General features: G+C 42.9%; 1 protein-coding gene across 4 annotated transcripts in view; it reads left to right on the top strand.

The window, feature by feature from the left end:
* The window catches only part of SPTBN1 (spectrin beta, non-erythrocytic 1), a 132951-nt gene that overhangs the window by 37316 nt on the left and 70795 nt on the right, over window positions 1-24840 (top strand). For 3 of the 4 annotated variants that reach the window (XM_075749917.1, XM_075749916.1, XM_075749918.1), the window contains exon 2: window positions 3896-4092. In XM_075749917.1, coding sequence (XP_075606032.1) covers window positions 3945-4092 — 148 coding nt within the window. In that variant the 5' untranslated portion in view covers window positions 3896-3944. Of the gene's footprint in view, window positions 1-3895; window positions 4093-18578; window positions 19202-24840 lie in introns of those variants that run through there. The other variant, XM_075749919.1, reaches the window with a different exon arrangement.

Below are 24840 nucleotides of genomic sequence, written 5' to 3'. Positions count from 1 at the left end.
GTCTGACCAAATTAAGTTATGGTATTGAGCAGTTAGCGCACATAGCGTGTCAGGCTTAAAATAAAGATGTAAACGTATGTGGTACACGTATGTGTATGTTATATACAGGTTTTTTTTCAGCTTATGTCTTTCAACTGTATGTCTAATTTTATGGATGACAGATCTCACTTGAGATCATTAATAGTGAACTCAGCTACAATAAGAGCTCCAGAAAAACTCCCAAATGTTTTTCCCTGTTCCTCTCTGGGCAGTTGCAGACAGCGTTGGTGTTTCCATTTGTCAAAAAGTGACACCCATAACTTAGAAACAAGATTTGCCATTGTAGCTCAGCCCATCTGCAGGACCTCCATTTCTGCAGTAAGAAGCCTGGAGATTTCTGCTGGAGCTGGTGTTTATCCTCCTTCCCTGCTCCCGGAGACACCAGGGAGTTGTGCTGGACCACAGCTGCTGCAGGAGTCTTAGGAAAAGTTGTTTTTCAGCGCAGGCTTAAGGCAGAGGTTGCACATTACATAGCTGGGTCTTTCTTTGGAAGAAGGCAGAGCAGCTTTTTTCAGTTGGGATTGAATTGTGTTATCCTCACCTCACTGTCAGCAAACCCTGGGAATAAACCTCGTAACACCCATGTAGTGTCACAGGCAGGCATTCTTTATCGCAGCGCTGGATGCACGGGGGATAGCTCCACCCAACGTGCATGCCAGGTGATCACCAACACACAGGTTATATCGGATCAAAATATACATATTCATTGTTTTTCTCAGAAAAGGCAGTCCTATGATAATAATTTCTTGGACTTAATTTACCTATTCTCCTCCCTGTCACACATGCTCAGCGATTTGAGTCGGTGGTCTTCAAGGGGTCTCTGGTGGTTGTCGGTGGTTGCACGCCCGTGTCCGCTGGATGACCCTCTTCTTGTGGGCGTGCACAGTATCCTTGTTGTGGATGCACCTGTCCATAACGACTTACTTCATAAGATTGGTATCTCTGGACCTATTGTTTGGTTGGGTAGGGATCGTACATGGACTATAGCAGCATTGTACCTTGCTGTGGTCAGTTAGCTTCGTTACCTATTACCTTGGTTACAAACTAATTATTCCAGAGTACTCATTCTATAGTTTCTGTCTCATGGCCTCTATCCCAAGGTTTCTATCCCATGGGTTACATCACCACAGAAGTGCTTTGCTGGAAGGTACTTATTTTTATTGTAGTGTTGGTCTGCTGCCCCTCTTTGCTGTCCCTGTGTCGCATCCCAGCAAAGGGAGCTTGCTGTCAGGCAGTGAAAGAGGCACCGCTTTTATTTTCAGCATCTCTGCAGAATCAGAACAAGGATATGAGTTTTCTGGCCCTGTAGATGTGGGATAACAGGCTTGCTGCATGCTCAATTTAGCTAAGAGAGGTGATAAAGCACAAGTTATAGCTGAATTTATTCTGGATCCAGTTATGTGTACATCTAAACACAGATGATACAGAAATAAATGTAATCTGATGGCTTGTAGCATCTATACTAAATTAGCATGTCGCTGCATCCCGCTTTTAGGGTCACCGCTTTTATTTTTATAGCTTGAGCTGCTGCTTTTCCAGCGGCAATACCTCCTCCTCTGCATTGGGCACTGATGAATATAGAAAGCTGAAAAGGTTGAAACTGATGCTGCAGAACAGTCTGATACCACGCGTTGTTTATACCGCAGTTACTCCACGGATTTAATTGGAATTAACCCTGATTTCTGCCTGTGTACAGGAATCAATGGGAGGCTTTTGTCCAGGCTTGATGCTAGATGAGGATCAGCGGTGAACGTTGTGCAGAAATGTTTCAGATGGGATTTAATCCTCTCCCCCGTCTTTGCCTCCATCCTTTTGTTTGTTCGTAGCGGCAGAATCCATTCGGCCAAGGGAAGGACCCATCCCCAGAGCTCCCGCTGGAAAATGTCAGCCTAGGCGTCTGCAGCAAAGCAGTATCATTTTAAAGACCTTACCCAGAGCAAGGTTGTTCTTTTTCATATTCTTTCAGTCTGTTGGCAGCTTACCATAACTGAAGCGATTTCTTCCCACTTTTGTGAAGGTTGAATCGCTCACAAAATGGGCTTCGGCAACAGCTTCTTATGTAACAGCCTCCAGTGCGGCTCGTTTCCCGTTTCTGTGCAAAACGAAGGGATTATTTTCCAAGTAAATTTATGAGGAACCTTCTTATCTGTGGTGGGGAATAGGAGGAAAACCAACCCGGCCTTTTTATCGTAGGATAATTAGGAAAAATGAATGCCTGCGAAAATGCTAGTGAACGCGTTGTTTTTCCCGTGTGAGCTGCGGGAGCGCCGGGTTCGGGGCAGGACGCGGGGCCGCTACCGCCGTCCCTGAGCCGTCCTGCGGGGATTTGGCGGGACGGGGCTGCCCTGCCCTGCTCCCCTCCGTCAGTAGGTGGCACCAGGGGCCCGGACCGGCCGGGGCCCGCTCTGCCGCTAGCCCCGGCCTTCTCCCTTCTCTGACAGCCGGAGGTGACAGACCACCGGCTACCCCGGGAGGTCGGTTGTGGCGGGAGGAAACAGCCGCCCGTCTACGGCGGCTCTTGGGTGTCGCCGCGGTCAGCTCAGGGAGCGGAAACCGCCCAGCGCTGGGTTCTCTGAGGGAAGAGCGGGGGCCCCGCTCTGCAGCTTCTGCTGAGGTAAAAGGTGCAGCGTTTGGGACGGAGCCCTTGTCTGTTTTGCTGTTTTAAACAGCACAGGGGTTGAGAGCTTGCAGGAGTGGGAGCAGAAGGAAATGAACAGATGGATCCACAAAATTAGAGATTTTTCTCAGTCTTCCTGTAATGTGACTGCCTCTATTAAAACCTAGTCATGCCCACTTTCCCAAATATTTTAACTGCATTTTTTTATAACTCTCTTATTTTTATAAAGGCAGATTGTGCATTTGCTATTCAGGGCCAGCCCTGGGGTGTCTCTGAGCACTGACTTTGGAAGGATGAGGTTACGGAGGATGCCACGCTGCCATTAGCTACTTCACCCCCAGTGACGGGGACAGCTTGGGATCTGTGCTCCCAGGCCAATGGCTGTTCCTGCGGGTTCGCAGCCTCTCGTTTAGCAGCCGTTTATAACCTCCCTCCTCTTCCCCTAGAAGGAGGTGTTAGGCCCTTTTATATTTAGTGCTAAGTACATGCAAATTCCAGTTAGAAAACACTATGAATATTCTAAGAGTATCAGACTGTCTGAAAGAGGAGAACCTCATGTAAAGAGTTGTGTTGGTGGGCTACCATTTTGTTGCTAGCGAGAGTTCAAAGCAATGCATCAGTTACTTGTTTTTGTCTGGGTTAGTTCACAAATAAATTCCCAAGACTGGTCACAAAGTCAGCATTTGCATGCAAAGAAAGAAATGTTTCTTCAGATCTACGTTAAAAGGCTTCTGCTGGTCAAATGCTTATAAGACTTTTTAAGCGTTTGCATTTTTTCATCAGAGTGCATACCGTTTTGTAAAGGTGTTGAAGCCTTCTTTGCACTTTAGGTTTTTCTTAGCCGAGTTATCCATAGCTCCATATGCTTTAGTCAACATTCACAGATTTATAAAGCCAACAGGCTGCTTTTGGAAATAACAATTGTGAAAGTATCTTACCGCACGGTTTCATACATGCTCCACTTTCTGCCGAATTGAACATGAGAGTTCTGTATACGTGTATGCAGCAAAGCTACTGGCTTGAAATCTTGCTTTTGTGAAGTATTTTGGTTTTTAAGAAGACTTGGAGCATTCAGTTGCTTTTTGAAGGACTGGTTGGTCTCTAACCTGTTCTTGAGCTTGTGCCAAGGCCTCAAGCAAAAGTCATTGATTTTTGAAACCAGAAGTCTTGAGCTTGGATTTTACAACTTCCAATATATGTATATTGTCTGAATTATCATTATATATTTTTCTTTTACAGAGGTTTTTAAGAAGAATCTGATGGTGAGAATAGCTTAAGAAGACTCAGGATGACGACAACAGTAGCGACAGATTATGACAATATTGAAATCCAACAGCAGTACAGCGATGTCAACAACCGCTGGGATGTCGATGACTGGGACAATGAAAATAGTTCTGCTCGACTGTTTGAACGATCCCGCATCAAGGCCCTGGCTGGTAAGCACTGATCACGTGAGCAGAACTCCGCTGCTCTGTGTACGGGACAGTTTTTTTAATTAGAAGGTTGTTACACTGACTCTGTTTCTCACCTCATCAGTCTCATCAGATATTAACCATTTTGGCGATGTATTCATATTGTTTTGATTGGGTTTCTGTGATTAGCAATAATGTTTGTTTCCAGACTTTGAAAAAATCGTAAGGATAACAAAATTCTGCTTCAAAATATTTTCATTTGGAGGGGTTCAAAACATCTCACCTGTCCTGAAATGGAGGAATGTGGTAGGTGGAGATAGTTGTCATTTCATAAATAATGCTGAAATTATAATTTTTTTCTGAAGAAACAGAGCATCTGAAACACAGGTTTTCTTCTGCTGAATTCCACTGTCGTCAGCAGAGAAATGAAATTTGATTGGGTCTTTTCTTTTGTCAGTGTTTAGAACATTTGATTATTGTGTATTAAAGGTTGTACATTAACCAAATTTGTTTATGCAGCAAGGAGATTATGTCATGTCCTCTCAGCTCTGAAGCATTGCCCTGCAAAGCAATTTTTATCCGTTCTGTAAATGATTTCCTGACTCTTATGGTAGCATGCCCACATTCCTGACCTCTGAACAAAATGCCTCAGTAGCGTGGGACATACTGTAAGCATGGAAATCAGCTCAAAATATGCTGAGCTTTCTGCTAGTGAAATTTTAGTTACAAGGACAGTTTTAAACCGAACACTTTAGAACGTGTTGAAGCAGGTTTATTAAATTAACTGTACTGAGGCAAAGGTATCATCTGTTTCATTTGTGATTCCAATGAGAGTGACTCTGGAGTGCAGCGTGCCCTTTCTCCTCTTGATGCCGACTGTTGGAGCGCGTTAGATGCAGAACACCTTTACGTGCCAGGCACAGGGCAGGATCAGGTTTGGAGCTGAGCGACAGGGAAATAAAATAGTTCGGGCAGGCAGAGAGCAGATCATATAACTCTTACTGAGAATAGTAATCGTATTGACTTAATGGAACTGCTCGCAGAAAGGAGGTGTCTTAAATTTTGCTATCTTTAGAAGACTTTTAATTACAGGAGTTCTCAGCACAGTGTGCATTTGAAGTGACAGGTAAAATGCCTGACCTGGACCAGCTGTGCTAAGTGGGGTCAGAAGCAGCCCGACTGATGCTGTGGTGGTAGATTGGTGGTAGGTGAGAAGAATCTTGATGGGCTTTTTTAGAGTTTGATCTTGTTTGAGGAAGAAGCTATTTTACTCCTGCCGCACTAGTGGTTGTAGGTTATACTGTATTCCTTGGGTGGGAAGTGCTTTTAGTACTAAGCTCGTTAGCTGCATTTGGGTCCCAGATCTAGCCTTTACTGCAGTTGGTTGTTCCACTTAGTTTTATGGCAAGCAGAGCTCCCCACCTGAGCAATGAATAATAAACGTGAAACTCTTATTTCAAGGAGAAGTAATGTAAGGAAAGTACTTGAATTATTTAGATAGCCTAAAACAAATACCAATGTCAAAGCAAATAATTTTGCTGAAGACTCAATTTGGAGGCATATTTAAACATTTTCCCAGAGTATGATGTATTTATTTTTTTTCTTAATAAGATTTACTCATTTTAATTTGATACATTTTATACCTGTAATTCTCTACTGTTAGTGTTGAGAGTGCTCTGTGCTGCCAAAACTTGACTTAGCATCCTGCGCTGCTGCAGCACTGCTTGAAAGCCTGATCATGATGCAGGGAGAGAGGAACGAAGAGAGGTTTGTATTGCAAATCAAAGGTTATAGTTAAAGGCTGAGCCATGGTACTCCTGGCACTGTCCAACGTATATTTTCGGATGTGCTGTCTGGTGGGTAATGTTCCTGTGCATCTCCCCAGAAAGGCACTTCCAAGTTTTTACTAGCTACAGCCTGGAGCTGGGATAGCAATAATCTGTCATGGTACTCTTTAAATTGAGACAGGCTCTTTCTGGAACGATGTGCTCTAATTCAGCTGCTTGTCACAGGATCAGACATGATAACTGTGTGAAAGCCTGCAGCTGGTAGTGCACACAAAGCCATGCTGGGTGATATCAGGAGAATCTTCTGGCTCCAGACCCCATAAATTTGTCTCTCTGTTGCACCATCACTTTCTCCTGGGTGAGTTTCACTGCTCTCTGAAGCAGAAGTAGTTGTGCTTCATTTGCAGGGCCTGGATTTACTGAATAATCCTCCAGTCTGACTTAGGTACTGGCTTTTTGCGGGCATGAGTATCTTCCCACGTCTCTAAGTTTGGCCATCTTCTGACAACAGCATTTTTTTACCCAGAGGTCCCAGGTTAGTTGTATCTGGACACTGCTTGTGGACATCCAGCTCTTTCAGTATGTCTGCCTTTCGTTGAAGTTAGAAGGTAAATCAAAAGACTATCAATGTCTTGCAGTTTACAATATACACATGTATTGGTAGCTCCTTGGCCTGGTACAAAAGGTTTTAAAACAAACAGACCAGGCACTGGTTCTTTATTCCCCATCTATAAGATGCAAACTGTTGCGTTTGAAAGTAGGACAGCCGTAGGCATTTTACGCTGCCTGACTAATGGTTATATATTCAATGTGAATCTTTCTGCTGGTGCAAACATCTTCTGTCCACATTCTTCAACCAATTGTGAAGCGCCTCTTCTGTGAAGCTTCGGTCTTGTATTGATTCTAGTTTACTGTAATTCAAATGAAGCTTATTTCCTTTAAGGTAAAGAAAGGTAGAGAGTGAGTGGGTGAGAAGTGAGTTCTGTAGCTAGAGATCTGACAGCCTGTTCTAGAAAGAATCACAGTGGCCCCGTGTTCCAGCAGGATGCTGAAATATTTAAAGTGCAAAGCAGGAGGTGGTGCTCAGAATAATCTGTGATCAGAACAGACAATGTATTGGTGAAAAGCTCAGTTAAAGCCAGTATAGTAATAGTAGAAAAGCACTGTAGTCAGCACAGTAGCTAATAACTGATGTTATTAAAGTGGTCTGTATACCTTGAAAACCGGAATGTGAAGGATTGTTTCAGTTTCAAACGAATAAATCATCTGGGAACTCAGCTTTCAATCAGAATCCAGATTTGAAGGGATATGCAACCAGATTGGTTGCCATTCATGTTGAACTAACTCACTCTGCAACTGATAGGAGAAGGTGGTAACTGATCTCTACTTCGTAAAGTAAGATATCCCACTGTAGGAAATCATCTTTCACCTGTCCTTGTTCTCTGTGGTTCTTTGGAAGGTCTTGCTGGAAGACCAGGTAATTCTACCTGCTCTGTAGAAGCCAAAAAGAGATCATGTTTGTGCAAAATTCTTCATTCACAAATCCTCAGGTGTTGGATTTCGTCTGTCGAGGACCATTAGCTAACAAGATTTGCAGTGCAGCACCTTGGTACGTAGAGCTCTTCCGAAAGCCTTAAGAAACAGTTCAATTGTTTAGGAGAATTTTTCACACTCGGTCTAGGACTGTGACATTCAGATGTACCATGCTCGCTGTCTCAGATGCTGTTTTGAGTTAGTATGAGAATTGTCGCCTCCAAAACTTCTCATTTCTTCAGTTAGCTAATTGAATATTAAAAAAATGCTTGGCTAAAGTTACTCGCTTTTCTGCTCATTTGTATTTTGCCCTTTTGTCCTCAGACCCGAGTGACCAGAAAGTCTGTGACTCAGCTGTCTGGCGTATGAATTAAAAACAGTTTCAAAGTTTATGAAATAACAGAGGCATATCTTCTTTGCACAGGGCAGATGAAGCTGTGCATTCCTTTTTCAGCTCCACCTAAGTGACTGTACCTAGGTCAGGACACTTGCTAGTGTTGCACGTCACTGTTCATGAGCCTTACAGGGAAATACAGGCAAGGAGACCGCGTTTGTCGTGCAGCTTTCCTTAGTTGTCCCTCTTGCACAAAGAGAAACTAGGCTTGAAATTCATGCTAATAACTTAAATTCTCCCAGAAGCAAAAGGGGAAAATCATTGAAATTGTTACTGAAGTTATACTATTGAAAAGTTTTTCTTTTTACTATAGCAGAAAACCCGTTTCTTAAGGATAAAAGATACAATGAGAAAGTGCTGGCTACCATATGTGGGGCTAGGCCCTGATATTTGAGCGATTCCCCCCACAGCTCCAATGCAAAAAGGCAGCAGAATCACCCCCCAAAAGAGTGAAAAGAAAGATCCAGCTTGTAGTACTCTTCAGGTATCAGGCACCTGCTTGCCCCTGCTGTCCAGCGTCTCTCCCATAGCTAGCAAGTTTCTACTGCTTCAGTCTGAGTATACACTGAAGATGGAAAAAATGTGCACAGTCAGAATGAAGTTTCAGGTCTCAAGTCAATAAAAAAGGATAAAATACAACGATTTCGAGCTTAAGAGAATATTTGAAAGAGCATACTGAGGATAATCTCTTGCAGTACATTTCATGAGTATCCAGTACCTTGGGCTATCTGGGACTTGAAAATCAGTCCACTAATTTTAATGCAAATGGTTAGGGAAAGAGAACTCGGTAGTGTATTGATGCTTGTAAGTCAGGTTTGAAGGGCATGTGAAGGATTCACTTGATGTTAAACAGAAATAAAAACCTTACAGCAGTGAAACTGCAGATGCATCTTCTCAGCACTGGCATGGCAGTGCTGGTTGTTAGCCCATGTTCTTGTTTAGCGGCCAAAGGCCTAATGCGGACTTACTAAGGTGAGCACGAAAGGGCTTATTTTGAAAAGCCTTATTTTGCTCAGATAAAAGCTGATGGAATTATTTCAACAAAAGCTTTTCCAAATGTCGGCCTCGCCCAATGCTTTCCGTTTGAATTTTGCTTCTGGAACAGTTTCTCGGCTGTAGTTTCTAAGCTGCAGTACTTAACCAGAATCTGTGGGAGGCTGCTGTTAAAAGCAGGAGTATCATTTTGTGTGTTCTGTGTCATGCAGGCATCAAGAGAGAGAGCACGGCAGCAGAGAAGCTGCTGTCCTTATGCGTGTCACCTGCAGTGCTGGCTGTGACTACTGATGAACACTGTGCTCTTACCATAAAACAAGAAAAAGCTTGGCCCATCTGTCACTGCTGATTAACGTGTTCGCTTTTAAAGTTGCTGGTGGAGAACTGTTTCTAAAGCAAATAGCAAAAACCAGACAATAAATAATATTGACATACAGTGTCCCTGTATGTGTACGGAACATAAAATAACTTTCAAGTAAACGTGAACAACTCGTATTCAATGATGTCCCATCAAAAATGTAATTTGGTGCAGAGGTAATTTGTATCTCATTGTTACAGTAACATGATTTTTGGTATCTGTTACGCATAGTTTGGGGGTTTGCTCTTTCTCTTTAGGATCAAACAAGTAGTGTGCAAACTACGTGGAGGTGTAAGTCAGGTTCTTTGTAGTCTGGTTAGACACCAGATCCATGGTCCGATGTAGCTTCCTGAGCCTCTGAACAAAAGTACTGCTGAGTGTACCTTAGGAGTTTTCTGGAATCATGCATGCTTGTCTGGTCCATGGATAGTATTTATGATTCCTTTGTAACACAGTGAAAGTGTTTGTGTCCTGGTGAATAACCATAATCCAGCATACATTGCTCAGCCAGGACAAGCAGAGCTGGAAAAATGCGCTTCTTGCTGCTTTAGGGAGGGAGCAGGGTAGGAGCAGTTGCTGGCAGCCCCACTCTGGAAAGTCTCACAGCTATGGTCACTTTACGTCTCTGATAAAATTCTTTCAAGACTAAGCAATATTGAGTTGGACAGGTACACAGGAGAGCCCAGCATCTTGCCTGCAAATGACCCTATATTGATCAATCTTCAGGTCTTTGAATTCCTGCGCATTAAGCTCCTGGGCTGGATTACAGGTACCATATCTGCTTCTCATAGCTTCTCGTGGAGAACTCCAGGCATACACCAGTCCTTATTCACAAAGGGCTGACTCTGTGCTTGGACTGCAATTCAGTCATTTAGCAAAATAAGGTACAAGAGAATTCTGTACTGTGGTTAAGAAGTGATTAAAAAGCCATCTGTACCTAGAGAAAGAAGATGGAAAACTAATATATGTGTGCTGACTCTGTGTGCATGTGTGGAGATGCGTATCTGCTTTTAGGGTATTACCGATGAGATATGCACGAGGGTAATCCTGAAAGCAGGTAAATCTGCTTTATCATGCCTGGGTATTAGGCCCATTGGCACTGCGCTGACTTTCGTAGTGTGCTTCCTTCCTTGCACTGATTTCAGCTGAGAACTATGCCTTAATTCCCAGACTGGCACAGCGCAGCGCGCTCCTGTCTATTTTAGTTTTCATCGCCCATTCATCACCATGGCATCAGTAAAGAGGAAAAGCACGGGGGGACCTGCTTTTGGCTGCCTACAACACTGAGATGAGCGAGATGCAGCATTCTGCAGCAGCTGAAGCAGGGACAGGCGAGCCCGGCAGGGAGAGAGGCAGGGTAGGATTTGTGAAGGGGAGTAAAATGCTTTGGCTGCACCAGCTGCTCAAGGAGAGGAAAAACACTCACTGTGAGTTACCCTCCATGTGGTTAGTGAGAGCGAAGCCAGGCACAATAATAGAGCTGGGATAAAATCACGCTGAAGTTGGTGGTTTACGAGGAGACCTACCAGCCAGATTGTCAGCTGGTATAAGTTGGCATTCTCCCTTGGCTTCTGTGAGACCATGCTTACTTACAGCTGGGAAGCTGACCCAGAGTGGCCCATCACAGGAAACGTGAAGACTGCAATGTTCTCTTTGCTGTTGGAATCAATGTTTTAGGGATATTTAATACAGAGGAACCACGGGAGCCTTCATTGAAATGATGTGATTGTCTTTAGATAGTTTGCTGAGTTGTCTTAATGGAAAGAATTTCTTGTTTATAGAAACTACATGCTGATATTTTAATTTTTTTTTTTAAATTATGAACTGTATCAGGGATGAGCTTGGCTGTGGATGCATTTCAAAACCTAGTCATGAGCCTGCAATTTAAAAGAAGTCTGTCCACAAAAAATGCGTATGCAGAAGAGAATGTTCTCGTCTCGAGTCTTTAGCATCTAACTAGTAATGTCTCTGTATTTATTTTATTTATTCAGCCAAATCTGCAATGTGCCTTGCATTTTTCTTCTATTAGTTGCTTGGATACTGCATGAAAGCACTCCCTGAAGTATAAATAATGTCTAGCAGAGCATACTGCAAAGCAAAATTCAATACAGGATTAAAAAATGTTTACTAATTTCTGTTAACCTTGGAGCTCTTCTAATGGGCAAAGATTAGTGATGAAATCATTCTCTCGGATCAGAGCTTTGATTCTTATCTGAGGTAATATCCTGGAGAGATATAAACCCAGATTGCCTTGAGACAAATTGCCTTGATGGGGAAGAGGCAAAAAGAATGGCAACAGGGATGGGGAACAGGCAAGTGGAGAGGATGATTAAAATCCATTTCCAAGTTCCATGGTTTTAGTTTCTAGCAGTCTTCCTAACAGTTTTGAACTCTCCTAATGAGCAATGCAAACACTAGGTTTTTTTGCACACACATACACTTTGTATGTGTATGTCTTATGATAATTTTTTGAAGTTTTCCTTCCTTTAAATGTCATCAAGCCTTTAAGGCAGATGGGTGTCAGACATGGACAGTATTTGTACACATAAGTATATAATACATTCTTACATGTATTCTATACATTATATAAAAATGAAATTTTAATGAAATTTTTATATAATTCCTGGTTTGCTCAGGAATAATAAGTTCACAAGTTTTGGACAGTTAGTACTCGTCAATTGATCACTAAGCTTTTTTGCAGAGGATAGGTAATTCCCAGATGGGGAAATTTGGTGTGTGAGATTTGATGAAAGAAGGTTTTTGAAAATAAACAGAGATGACTCTTTTATGTTGGCTTTAAAAATGAGGCTTTCAGCTCATGTTTCTGCATCTAGTATTTATATTTTTAATACTTCCAACAATTTTTTTTCTAACATTTTCCTTCTCTTTCATTTTGAATGAACTAACCAGGATCAGCGCAAGCCTTTACCACCTCGGCTTTTTGGGAACTTTGTTGCTTAGGTATAAGAGGATCTAAAATTCTGTAGGGAGCCCAGTTAACTTCAGTGGTTTCTAATTTAGGGGCTCAAACTCCTCCAGTTATGGAACTGGCAAAATGGAGAGGTACTTTTTTATTCCCTTCCCCTAAACTGACCACATGTGAACGTGGTTGGTCACAATTGGGATGTATTTGTGAATGTTAATATAGTTTATATGCTTTCTGTTCTACCTATGTGAAGCAAGGGAAATAGTAGAAATAAATACTCTGGCTTATGGAAATTTGTAAAGATCATTGTGTTCTGCTTGTTGTTTTCACCCAATTTCCATTTTGCTAGGAGTAGCAGGAGATTGAATTTTCATGGCTGAGCGATTATGGTGTAGCAACAGTGAATCTTCTGTGTTCATGGTCAAACTGGAAAAAAAAAAAAGTGCAAAAGGAAAAAAAAAAGGAGGGTGGGAATCTCTCTTTCTCCCCTACATCTAAACATAGATGCAGTTCTGATAGAGGAGGAAAGGAAGGAGGGAGAGGCAATGAAAATAATTCCAGCTTCTAAAAAAGCACATCAAAACCCATAAAAAAGATTTTCTGGATGAAAATCAAGACGTGTTTTCATGCCAAAATTTCACAGAAAGCAAGTATGTTAAGTGCGTACCTGTGCACCATGCTTGATTTTAATAGGCTTTTTAAGGGTTATTCATCCAAGTCGGTGAGCAAACCAAGTGCATTTCGTGGGCCACAAACAAAACCTGTGAATGTAGTCGTTACAGTTTTTCAGGGATGGCTTCCCTGCTTTGATGAGCTGACAGATTACGGGAGCAGTCCAGTTCAGAAAACCCCCTTTGGACTGGAATCCAAACCAACACAACCGTGATTTCTTCCAAACACGAGTGGCTCATGTGGCTCTTTCCTGCGGGCTCTCCTGGCAGGGTTCCACTGTTGCAGTTAGCAAGGACACACTGTTACAAAAGTCATGTCAACTTTCCTGTTAATCTGGGACTTGTGTAAACTGAAACCCGAAACCAGGTGGAACTGACCCAGTTTCAGTAATAAATTGATCTTCTGGCCTGACTTGTGGAAAGATTCCCAAAGGTTTTGTGCTGCTTTGGTCTCAGACGTCGCGACCTACAGGTTCGTCTTGAGCCCAAAGCTGGTTTGTGTCCGGAGCTGCTGGAAGGCCAACCTGGACATGGCAAAAGGAGAACACGTGAACAGACCCTTCTGTGATAAAAATCCTTGTCTCTTGCTTTTTAATCTGCCACTTTCCCTTACGTTTTGATTGTATTGGCTTTCCCAAGCCCACATGAGTGTCAGAGAATATATCTGGAAGGGACTTGGAGGACCAAATGCCTTGGTATTTGCCACTGACCTAAAATTCCATTTGAACAGAAAAATCGAAATACTTACTGAAATAGAAATGTTACTTAAGAGAAGATCTCTTGTTTTGTTAGTATTTTTTTCACTGAGACAGTTGCTCAGGAAATGGCAGGTTTATAAGATGAATGGTTCTGTTCCCACTAATACCTGCAGAAGAGGTAATTAAGTTGGCATGCTAATTTCTGCTCAGTGTGTGGGCTGCTTCTCTCTGTGTTCCAGCATCTTAGATAAAAACTTAGAGGGAAAACAGGTAATCCTTCAGGATTAATGTTATGCCAGTTGTCAAATATGTTAAAAATAACTATTTTCTATTACATTCTAGAACAATCCACAGCCAAACTCATCTTTCCTTACTCTGTTGCGTACAGAGGGAAAGATGCTGGTTTTACTGTGTAGACGAGGGTATTGGCAGAGGAGTGAAGGCAGGCAAACGTGATTACGAGTTTTCAGTTCTCACCTGTGGTGCTGAGGGGATATGTAAGAACTTTAGCCTCTTTCAGGAGAACAGCAAATGTTATGTGATTTCTGTGACATTTGAGATTAATAAATCATCTTTTTTATCTTGTAATTTTTTTCTAGTTAGTCACCAACTAGAGAATTTACAAGAACAAATAAGAGCAGAGAGGAAAGACAAGGGTGATGATTGACCAGATTCCTAATTATTGTAAGCTCTGGTGTGCATTCTGCTTCCCATTAGGAAGAGAATTGTCTTCATGGAGTTGTAAAATTGCGTCTCTCTTTCACAACACAACAGTACAAAGCATGCATTTGTTTTATGGTACCCAGGGAACATTTTGTGCATTGCTTTCTTGTTTTTTTCACGTCTGCATGGTGTGAATGTATTTTGAGGGTGGGCCTGTTTTGAACGTTGTGTCCACCACACGTACTATCTTCATCGTTGACCCAGTAAAGCTGGCCAATATTGGTTGACTTTGTTGGTGAAAGATAGTATAGATTGATGGATGAGATTGCCAGGGAATTTCTAGCTGTTCCAATTCTAGCAAGGCTGTGCGAGTAATTTTAATGCTGCAGGCTTACCAGTTCTCATCTGCACAAGTTACAGACTGGATCCTTGGCCAGGAATTTCTTAGAGGGTCTTTCGCCTATACTTGTTTTGAGATTATGCTAAGATTTTTCTAAAGGGATTTCTTTTGGCTCAGAAAAGTGATAGTTCTGTTCAGTCTTAGAACCATCAATGATTAGGGATTTGGATGGTAATTTTGCTAGGTCTAACATTATTTTTTTTCCTTAGAAACATTAGTTTTTTCCTTTGTGGTAGGAGCCTGTTCACTTCAGCAGCAATTCTCATAACCATGTAAAGACAGATCCCGGGACAGATTCTTTTCTGTTCTGGGGTAAGCACCTGCCTCCAGATGTTACTTCTACAGTCACACTATTACTGTAATCAACCTCTTGTTCTCCTTGAGGCTTTGCAAAGCTCTAATCATGTCAACCAAGTCACATTTTGCATTATGGTTAAGTGGATAATCATTTGTGTTTTTCTTTAATAACTCTTAACAAGTACACAAACAATGCAAGCCTTCATTACCAGTCGAGTACTATAGGAGGGCTACAATTCAAAGGACGCAAGCAAAAATTACTTCACAGCCATGAGAGAAAACTGAGAACAAAATTTAGAGGGAGGAAGAAACCCAGCAACACCCTCCCTCCCTGATGTACTAAACTTAATATATGATTTGGCCATTATTTTTCTCCAACAGTGTAATCAGTGATGAATTACATCATGGACAATTTCAAGCTGTGTTGATTTGATAAGTTACACTTGGAGCAGTGCTAAAAGTTACCTTATCTATGGCCTTTAAAACATTAATTCACCTCCATAATGTATTATCTAATTAGTAATGTCAGTTAAAGAGAAACAGAGAAAATGAGTCGAAACCAGGTATAAAAAAGGGCTTTGCATGCGAGAACCTTGTAATTGGTTTGATGCATTGCTACACAGCAACAGTAAACAGGGCTCAAGTTTACTAATTGGAGTCAACAGCAAAGGAGTGTTTTAGGATTGATGTGACTCAAAAATGGGAACTAGCTGGATGCCCGTTTTTAAGAAGCCTTGCTACATACGGTGTGGAGTTTCAGAAATACAGACAGATCTCCATTTTGCTGCGTTCTTTCTACTGAATTACCACCAACTGGTGAAGTGGAGCCTTCAAAATGTACGGCAGGGGCCCAGCAGAGCAGCAGTAATGCTTTGGCAGATGAGTCAGCAGCACCTGGCTATTGGGGCCATCCCCAGGAGCTGATACCATCGTTAACCATGTCTGTCGCATCTGTTGCTCGGGGACCTGTTGTTCAGCCCTGATTCCAACCTGGATGGCAGCTAAAATGAGGTCAGAATTTCACGAGTGCTGCTGAATTCTCCACTATGTGTTAGGGTCTTGTGTCTCTGTTCTTCAAACCTTGAACAATGTAAGCTCAGTTCAAAGAGATTCTTCCCTTGTCCTTTAGCTTTCCCCCTACTCGCTGTGTAGCTTGTACTGCTCCATTCCTGCTGCAATTCCTTCTCTTTTTAAGGTAGCATTTAGTGCTACTGGGCAGGCCAGAATTGGGGGGTACAGAGAGGGGAAATAGACAAAAACCCACTCAAACCCCAACTTTTGTTCACTATTGCTTGGGAATCTTCAGTTTACCAGATTCAGTTGTCCCACAGGGGACAATATGAAGTGTAAATTTGTGTGTGTGGTGCGAATGTTTTATGATGAGGGGGGAAGCTGGTCTGTGTTTTGTATAGGTCAAAGCCAAATGATGAGGTTTTAGTGTTTCGCTTTTGTAATATTTTACTTTTAATATTTTTAATAATGACCATGTGCATTAGTGTATCGTCTGCCAAAGGTTTTGGGAAAGCTTTCAGCTGGGGAAGAGTTCCTGGCTCCTGACTTGCGGCCTTCATGGTGTTAAAAATGCTGCAGCTCCCATGTCAGTCACTTGGACTTTAGTTTTACCTTCTGAGCTCACATAGCAACACCTGTTTGCTCAAGGTGGGACAGTAATGAGCTGATATGCCTGCAGGTAGGGCCTGGCTGCCTGCCTGCTCTCGAGGGGAAGGGTTTCGTTTAATTATAACATAGGTCAGGCATCACAGGCAAAAGCTGCCGTTGGTAGAAAGCTGCAGGAAAAAAAATGTTGTGACGGAAATAAGCCTGTACTTGTGTGCTGGGTGAAACATGCTCCTTGAGCTTTGGAGGAGTTTGCGTTTGTATATTAACAGCTCAGTTTACCGAGCTCTGTTTCTGTAAATTTTGGAGGCTTTCGTATTTTTGCATTGCCCTTCTTCCCTCCCACCCCAGCCTGGAAATCCCACGGTCGCAACCACAACGTGTGGGTCCGTGCGTGCTGGAGGGACAGCTGGCTGTACAGAGATTATCAGGGGAAGGTTTAGCAGGAACGGGGGACTGGCCATGCCACATCAGCGCATTGTTGTCAGAGAGCAGCATCCTGCCTGCCGCAGCGACAAGCGCAGGTGCTTCCTCAGGTCCCCCTTTCGTCCTGCAGATGTGCTTTCAGGGCATAAGCCTGCAGTACCTTGGTCCCCGCCATGTTCTAGCTGCCCCTGCGGACGGTCACTTTCTTCCCTGATGCTGTAAAATCTGTCTTGGGCAGCTGAGTAGTCTTTGGTGGCACAAGTGTAGGTAGTGCTGAGCCGATTGAAGGCCAACTTTCAAAAATGTTTTAGGCGCTACTTGAGGTCTGCTGTAGTACCAAAAGTCTTGTGTAAATACAACTATATTGCTAGAAAGGGCTTCGCTGAAATATGCTAGTAAAAGCTCTTCTGTAGCAATATAATAAGCAACTCTGGGCTAGGGCTATGTTGTTGTTTTAAGTAAAACACTATAGTTAAAAGCCATAAATATTTTAAGTGTATTTATGGCCTTGGGAGCAATGTGCCAGGCATTTTCAACAGTCCATGTGTTTTTGGAAACCCCAGCTGCAGTTGAGAAGTGTTGACTTCCATCACTTCCCCCTAAATTAGCAGTGTTCGTGGTTGGACTTCTTGCATATTTGTTCCCCGCTGTGTTGGTATCGGCTGGTTGAATTTCCACCTTACAGCAGGAGCTAGGGCTGCAACGAGTCAGTGGGCTGGACGGAGCTTCTCCCACAGAAATTATCCTCGCATAAATCACTATATGACTAAAAACTTGTGAAAGGACAGTATCAAAACAAAGGCAACATTTTGAAATGTTTAATGAGGGGATGGAGTGGGAGGAGAAGAGAACATGGATTCCATTGGAAAGGAATTTGGAAATGCAAGAGAAGAAAAAAAGGAGTAAACGTTTATGTGAAGTTTATCAGCAGTTTTAAAAATGAACAGGCAAATGCTCCATACTGAGAAGATGTGGAACTGACCTTTTAATTTCACTTAAGGGAGGGCCAGGAGCTCATGCCCCTGAGGGAGAACTGACATCCTCTCTCTAATACCATCTGCAGGAACTGACTTCTAGTACCTAGCCCTGCTGCTGCTCTTGGGCACATTTATGTTACAGGAGGGTATTAAGGTGCCAACGAGAGGCAAGGCATCCTTATTTACATTACGGCCCTCCCCCTCCAGTGCATAGCCCAGACAACCATTAATCTTGCAGTAATACCCAGCGTGCTGATAAATGGGCAAGGAGCCACATACATAGGAGATGTCAAAATCCTCCATATCAACAAGTAATGTAAAATTAAGCAACAGGAATTACCTGTTGAAAAAATCTTTGCACACAGCTTTTGTTTGTTCCCAGCGTGCTAGAGCATACATCTTTCTGCCTCCTCTCCTCGCCTGTTGCTAAATACCGAATGAGTGCTGCTCTGTGTGTGTGTTACTTTTTCAAGTGAACAGTCTTGCAGATAAATAAAGTGCCCTCCTTTTCATGTGATAGTAATCTGAGACTTTTCCGTTACATGAGGCTCTTAACAAAAGATTGTAATTCCACCAGCTTTGCTCAGGAAGATACCACTGTCTGCTGTGGCCCCGGCGGCGTGTTGGGAGCGGAGGGCTGGGGTCCCTGCTGCCGCCTCTCCTCCCGGAGCTCAGGGCGGCGCGGGCTGCACCCAGCGGAAGAACTTGCTGCAGCATTGCATGAGCCATCCAGCTCTTCCCCGGCTCCGCCGCCCCTTCACCCTTGGTACAGCCTTCGTTTCCTCCATGGTGCTGTATGGTAATCAAGTGACATCAGCCTGCACCCGGGCGGCTGCTGATTATATTACAAACCAGCAGAAAGGTCTGAGGTGTGCGCGGCTCCTGGAAGCACTGGCAAGGACGGCAGCGCGTGGCTCCATGCTGCTTTTACTTTGGGCTGAATCGCAGGCTTGCTTTTATTTGATTTTGTTTCGCCAGAGCCAGGCAAGCATTTGAAACCAGATTCGAGCACTTGAGAGTTGCCTGTAGTGGAGCGGGGGAAAAAAAACCCACCAAAAAAACCCTCATGGTGCTTTAAGTTTGAATCTGTTACAGACAACTCACCGCCAACCCACACTGCTGGATTTTGAACCGAAGCTGTTATTTAATTAGGGCTCAGTGAAAGCGTTTTTGCTAGGGACTGAAGCCAAACTACTGAGGAAGCTGGGATTTACTTGGATGTGTGGTAGAGAAACCTGTGGTGCCTTTATGCTGCAGTTCATCGTATCCCTGTGTTACCTGTAAATGGAATTACAAAAATCAACCAGTATGCCTGGGCCATTGTCCCCAGGATATGCAGCTCAGGTGCCGTATAACTATAATCAGTTAGAAGGAAGATTCAAGCAGTTACAAGGTAAGCCTGTCCTGGTTTTTTTTGTAGGTGTTGCTATGATATGATGCCTGTAAACATGTTAGTCTGGGCTTGTTCTCATTGCATCAAAGTGTTAATGAGAGGGGCCAAAAGTGGTGCTTTAGGAAAAAACTTTGTGTTCCTTTAAGAGATACTGCGTGGCTTTTATCTCTCTGAAGGTGTCCTCAGTCTTATGCAGGGTTCTGAGCCACTCAGCATTACGGATGAGGGCTAACCCAGACCAAGTCGCTTAGGACAATAAGGGGGAAAGTGAGGAAGCAGTCTATTTATTTTATCCTTAAATAAAATACAGTCATAAATCTGGAAATTAATCGTAAAAATCCTAGCTTTGTTTGGGTGCAGTTTGCAGTGCGAGAGCCCTTTCTAACTCCCTGTGTACCTCCTGTAAAGGCGGGTGGCTTAACTTCTTCAAACGGAGAATAGTTGTGTAATTGCCAAACAAATTCGTTTGCTCAGGTTGTAGAAGAGCTCCGAGAAAGCTTTTGTGTAGTTCAACATTCCAAATTTTCTTCATTTTGTATTACTCTACTTTTAGAGAGAGAGAATGTCCTTTAATGTCTTCCCATTAAATTCTCTATTTGTGTGAGAAAACAGACATTTCTTCTGGGGGATGGTCGTGGGGAATGGGTAGGCCTCCAACAGATTACTAGCAGCGTGGTGGAGGAGGATTGTACCCAGCATCTCTCTGGCTCAGACAGGGTAAAACAAGCTCTGCTGTTTCCCTGTGTAAGGCACGTCCTGGGGATGAATGAACTCTGGCATTGCAGTTTCAAAATAAAAAAAGAATTCTTAACCAAAACCAAACGTCCTCCTCTTCTACATCCATGTGACTCCGTAAATAATCCCAGAGCAGCCTGAGTGCAGTGAAGTTCAGCCCTTCTGTGCATGTTTCTTATTTTACTCTGGTCTGTGCCACAAGTGTGGTCCTGTGGTTCCTGTCAGAGAAGGAGGAAGAGCCTGGTTAGTGCAAAGAATGTTCATATTTGTTGGCTTAAGGAGGGAGGGGAAAAAAAAAAAAATCTTTCATTCATAGTACTGTGTTTATCTTGTAAACTGGCTCACAGTAATGGCTGCGTACTGGATATAGTAAGAAAAAATGACAGTATCTTAAACACTGGCAACATAGACATTCCTCAGGCAAGGCATGGAAAATCCAGGCTCCAAACTTGCACAGGAGGGAATACGTTGGAGGCTTTATCTTGGACATCTGTCAGATCTTAGGCTGTGGTACTTGCTTTAAAAAGAATGAGGTAAATTTGTGGCACGGGGAAAAAAAATAATGGCTTGCGCCTCTTTCTTTGCTGCTTAAGTTAGCAGTCTAAAGAAGGCAGATTTTATCATTTTCAGGGTCACTGCTTCAGGAATCCATTATCTATGTGTTTACATCACATTGAAAGAGGAAAGCAGACCGCAGTGTTGAAAGCACAGAAAGTGAGTTTTCCCTTCAGTGGAATGCACTGTCTTGACTTAAAAAAAATTTGCAGTGCTCTCCTTAAATGTACTACAATTTCCTCTAACAAAAGAGATAAAATGCAGTGAATTCTCCTGCAGTTGTAGGGAGGGATTTGTTGCAGAGAAGGTAGACAGGCTTGAAAAATAGTGCTGCTAATGATGTTCAGGCTGGAGCTTAGGTACAGAAAATGTTTAAAATTATGCACTAGATATTCCATGAAATGCTAAATAATGATACAAAATACTGTGTGCTGTAAAGGGAGTGGCTTAACTCTGCTGACACAGAAGGTGTCTTTCCTTGGATTAATGGCTCTTTGAAGAATATAGAAAAAGCCATTAATTTGTCGTTGTAAAATGTTGGGCTGATTACTGTCCTCTTGCTAGAAGGCTCTGGTGAAAGCATCGGGTGTTGTGTGGCACTGGGCATTGCTCAGTGCACCCAGACTCAGACCCAGCAAGGGTGACCCCAATATATGTAGTATTTTTAAATTATGAATTTATCACCAGTTTTACCTTTTTGACTGTGGAGGTGTACAAACAAGTAAGAGCAGATATGTTTCAAACCCTCTTCAGTCTCTGGTAAAAAGTACCTTTTGAAGCTTTCCAGCCTTTTTATTTTTGCATTTGCCTCCTTTATAACTGTTTCACCCCTCTTGCCTCTGGCTCTCTAGAGCAGCACGAGTATGGGCACCATGCAGGGTTACTGTGGCCTCTACTCATGTTCTTCCCACACTAAATTTGCCCCTCATTTTTCACAATTCCTGGAGTTTTCATGTGAATCCACAGCTTTGCACTAGATTATGGCAAGGTACTGTTCAGAGCTAGCGAAGATTGGGAGTTTTCCGCAAAAAAAGCACTTAAGAGCTTATTGTTTTGACTAAAATAACACAGAGCAAGTACTCGGACCCTGTACAAAACAGAAGTATGAATCAGCAATGATTGGAGGATAACTCTTTCTCATCTCCTCTTTCCGAAGGTGTAGCGGATACGTTAGGTTTGGCACTGGCAGCTTCATGTGAGAGGAGAGAAGAGCCAGCCTTGAAGTGATGATTGTAGGGAAGCTGTTGTTCAACTTGGTGATGATGGTGGAGCAATTAAAGCAGATTTTCCAGCCCTGTCCCACTGGTGTGAAGCCAGTGGATGTGGGACTACTCTGAAGGGACCAGGCTGGCTCCTTCTGCACGCGGGAAGGATCACCTTGCAGGAGATCCCACCTCCCGTTCACCTTGATGGGCCGGAGTGAAGCAGGATGTGGCAGAAGTCACTGCTGGATCTGAATCAAGGCTGTCTTTGTGTAATCAAGGCTGTCTTTGTGTCAAAAGAAACCCTGAAGTCTTGTGTGTGGTAATCCAAGTTTAGCATACTCAGTCCTTGTGAGAATGTCAGTGCAGGTGTGGTGAAAAAAATGCTGTAGCAAATTCTGTTTCCTTTATTAAGTTTCGTTAAGTTCTTATTATGGTTAGTTCTCCCAGTCCTGGAATGATAAGTGAGAGATGGTATCAGTGGTTGCTATCATCTTAAACCTAGGTGTGGAGTTTTGGTTCTCATGGCCACTTGTTCGGTAGAAAGGGATCCTGTTCCAGGGCTGGAGTAGCTCTCTGCAAGTAAAGACAGGACCCCAAAACTTGTTTGTGGAGAACTTGTTGCCATGTAACTTACGCAGGGTATGTCAGTGGAGAAAATTTGTCCTGCTCAGTTGAGGAATTAAGTAAAAAGCAAACCAGGTAAGTTACAAACCAAGGCTGTCACCTGTGCTGCATTAACTGGCAGGATCCTGTGGGTTGGCTTGGCGCAGTTGTAACGAATTGGCAGGAAGAGGTTAATGCAAGTCAGGAATTTGGAAGTAGATCCCTGCAGCTGTATCACCTTCCACAGCAAAGGCCAGCGAGTGTCAGTGCCACAGAGCAGCTATCATCCCTGCTCACTGGCTTCTTCCCACCTGGTTAACAGGACAGCCTGGTATTTATTAACATTTCTGGCCTTCAGTAGCTCCGTGACTTTATCAGCTCCCGCAGTGTAATTGGAAAGTTGGGTCTCAGCTCTAAGGCTGTGCCCTAGGTGTGAAATCTCCAGTGGTAACTGCAAATGTAAAATCCTGGGGAGTGGGGTTGGGCCAGATTTGTGCTCCTGATAAATCCCCAGAGGAAAGCCAGCTTTCAAAGGAGCTCTGTCATGTACCCTGCTTTGCAGTACGTTTTGATTTTGTGTATTTTTTTCAATGTTGCATTTCAGGTTGGAAACTGTTCATTTTTAGTGGGAACCTGATGTGTTTTGGTGACCAGGCTGCCTGGGTGGAGGTGCTTTTGTTTTATTACTGCTTTTGAGCCATGTTAGAAATAGTATGGTTTGCAAAACTTGACGCCTAATGTAGTGACCACTGGAATAAGCCTGTAGGAAAGGTGAGCTGTCTTTCCCGTCAGAGGTGTTTAAGCCAGCTTTAGATCAATTCTGAACTCTGTTTCGCAGGATGAAAGACTGACTGTGGCTACACAGCACTACCTGCACAAGGAAACAAAATGCAATTGTATGAGTATCTTGGGTGTCTGGGGCAACAAACCTTGCTCTGATAGCAGTGCCCTTCAGCAGGGGAGCTCTTTGATCTGCAGTGACTCGAGTAGGTTTGGTCTGGGTTCCGGTTTGGCGTAGAAAGACACACACGCAGTTTCTATTTTTAAGTGGTCAATGATAATCGGCTTCAATAATACAGGGATCTGTATGCATAGATTGGTTCCCATCCAGGCTGCAGAACAGCAGGAAAATGTTCCTGGTTTTCTATTCTGAAGCAGGGTTTTCTCACAGCTTTTCCTGCAAGAAAAATCTTATCCCCAAATCCCTGCCTTTGCCCAGGGATAAGCAGGGAGCTCCCACTGTGAACTGACAAGTTTGCAGGAGTACTGTCCTGCACTAGGGCAGGGAGATCTGCTGCTGCACCTAGGATCCTCTGAAGTTACTTGGCTGCCCTTTGAAAAGACAGTTTCAACAGCTGTTTTTCTTGTTGCAAGATTTACCTTTTAAAGGATTTTGGTCTCTTGCGAGCAGTGACCTGCATAGCTACAGGCGGTGATTAGTGAACTGAAGGACATCCTACTTTGTCTACCAAATTGGTCACTGGCATTTCTTGTCATGGTAATTTCTGCTAAAGGTGAGATGGGGGAAGGTGGAATTTCATTTCAGATTAAATGTGTCTGGTTTACATGGACTTTTTTTTTTTAACACCCTCTCAGATCCACTGAAGTTGCAAATATATTCATGTTCCTGTGGCAAATTTTGCTTCATTTTCTGCTGTCTGCAACCATTCCAAAGCCTGCATGTGTCAGAGCATACTTCAGTCTTCTGGTTTTGGTGAACACATGAGCACAAGCTACATGATTGGAAGCCCCGTCAGATTTGCAAAGAGTTTTTAAGTGCTCTCAAATGCAGTGTTTTGAATGTGCATTTCTGTGGTAACTGGGCCTTTATTTCCAATTTAAAGATTTCTGCACACATATCTGAATGGTAGGCTCAGTTTTAGGGCATTTTTGCTATCTGAAACAAAGATGGTAGCTGAATATTGGTGAAAGTCTTCTCTGGCTAGAAATATTTAAAATTTGCAGGTTATAAAGGCGATCTTCCCAACTAATTGAGTGTATAATTTAGGGATTTAACTTTGAGGAAATGACTGGGTAAGTGTTGTAACTAACATGTCCAGGTTCTTCATTAAAATGGACATTTGTAGCAAATCATTTGCTAGGACTTGTATTTGTCTACTCATAAAACCAACTGGTCAGATTTCAAGTCTTTGCACATCCCCTTGTATCACAGAACTGATGCAGGCCTTATCATTTCTGCACTTTCCACAAATAAAAGTCTACAATTACATTGTAGAAATTGTGGAATGACACACAGACGCTGTTATTTATTCCTAAATATTGCAGCAGGAGACAGGGAATCTGTGTTTCATGCCCTTCCTTCGTTCAGGGGCTGATGGTGAAAGCCATGTTTCAGTGACCACATGTGTTGTCTGTTAATTTTATTGCACATAAACTATCTAACTTTGCCTCCACACTTCTTAAATTTTTGCCTAGATGATGTATAGCAAACCCATGGAACAAGGTTTTGCAGAAGGTTCTGGAATAGTTTTGTCTGTGAAGGATAAACTTCAAAAACAACCAGGACCTTTAAAAAAAACA

The sequence above is a fragment of the Balearica regulorum genome, chromosome 3, assembly GCF_011004875.1.
Source record: "Balearica regulorum gibbericeps isolate bBalReg1 chromosome 3, bBalReg1.pri, whole genome shotgun sequence".
Taxonomy (NCBI): Eukaryota; Metazoa; Chordata; class Aves; order Gruiformes; family Gruidae; genus Balearica; species Balearica regulorum.
This window is presented reverse-complemented; position numbering and strand designations above follow the sequence as displayed.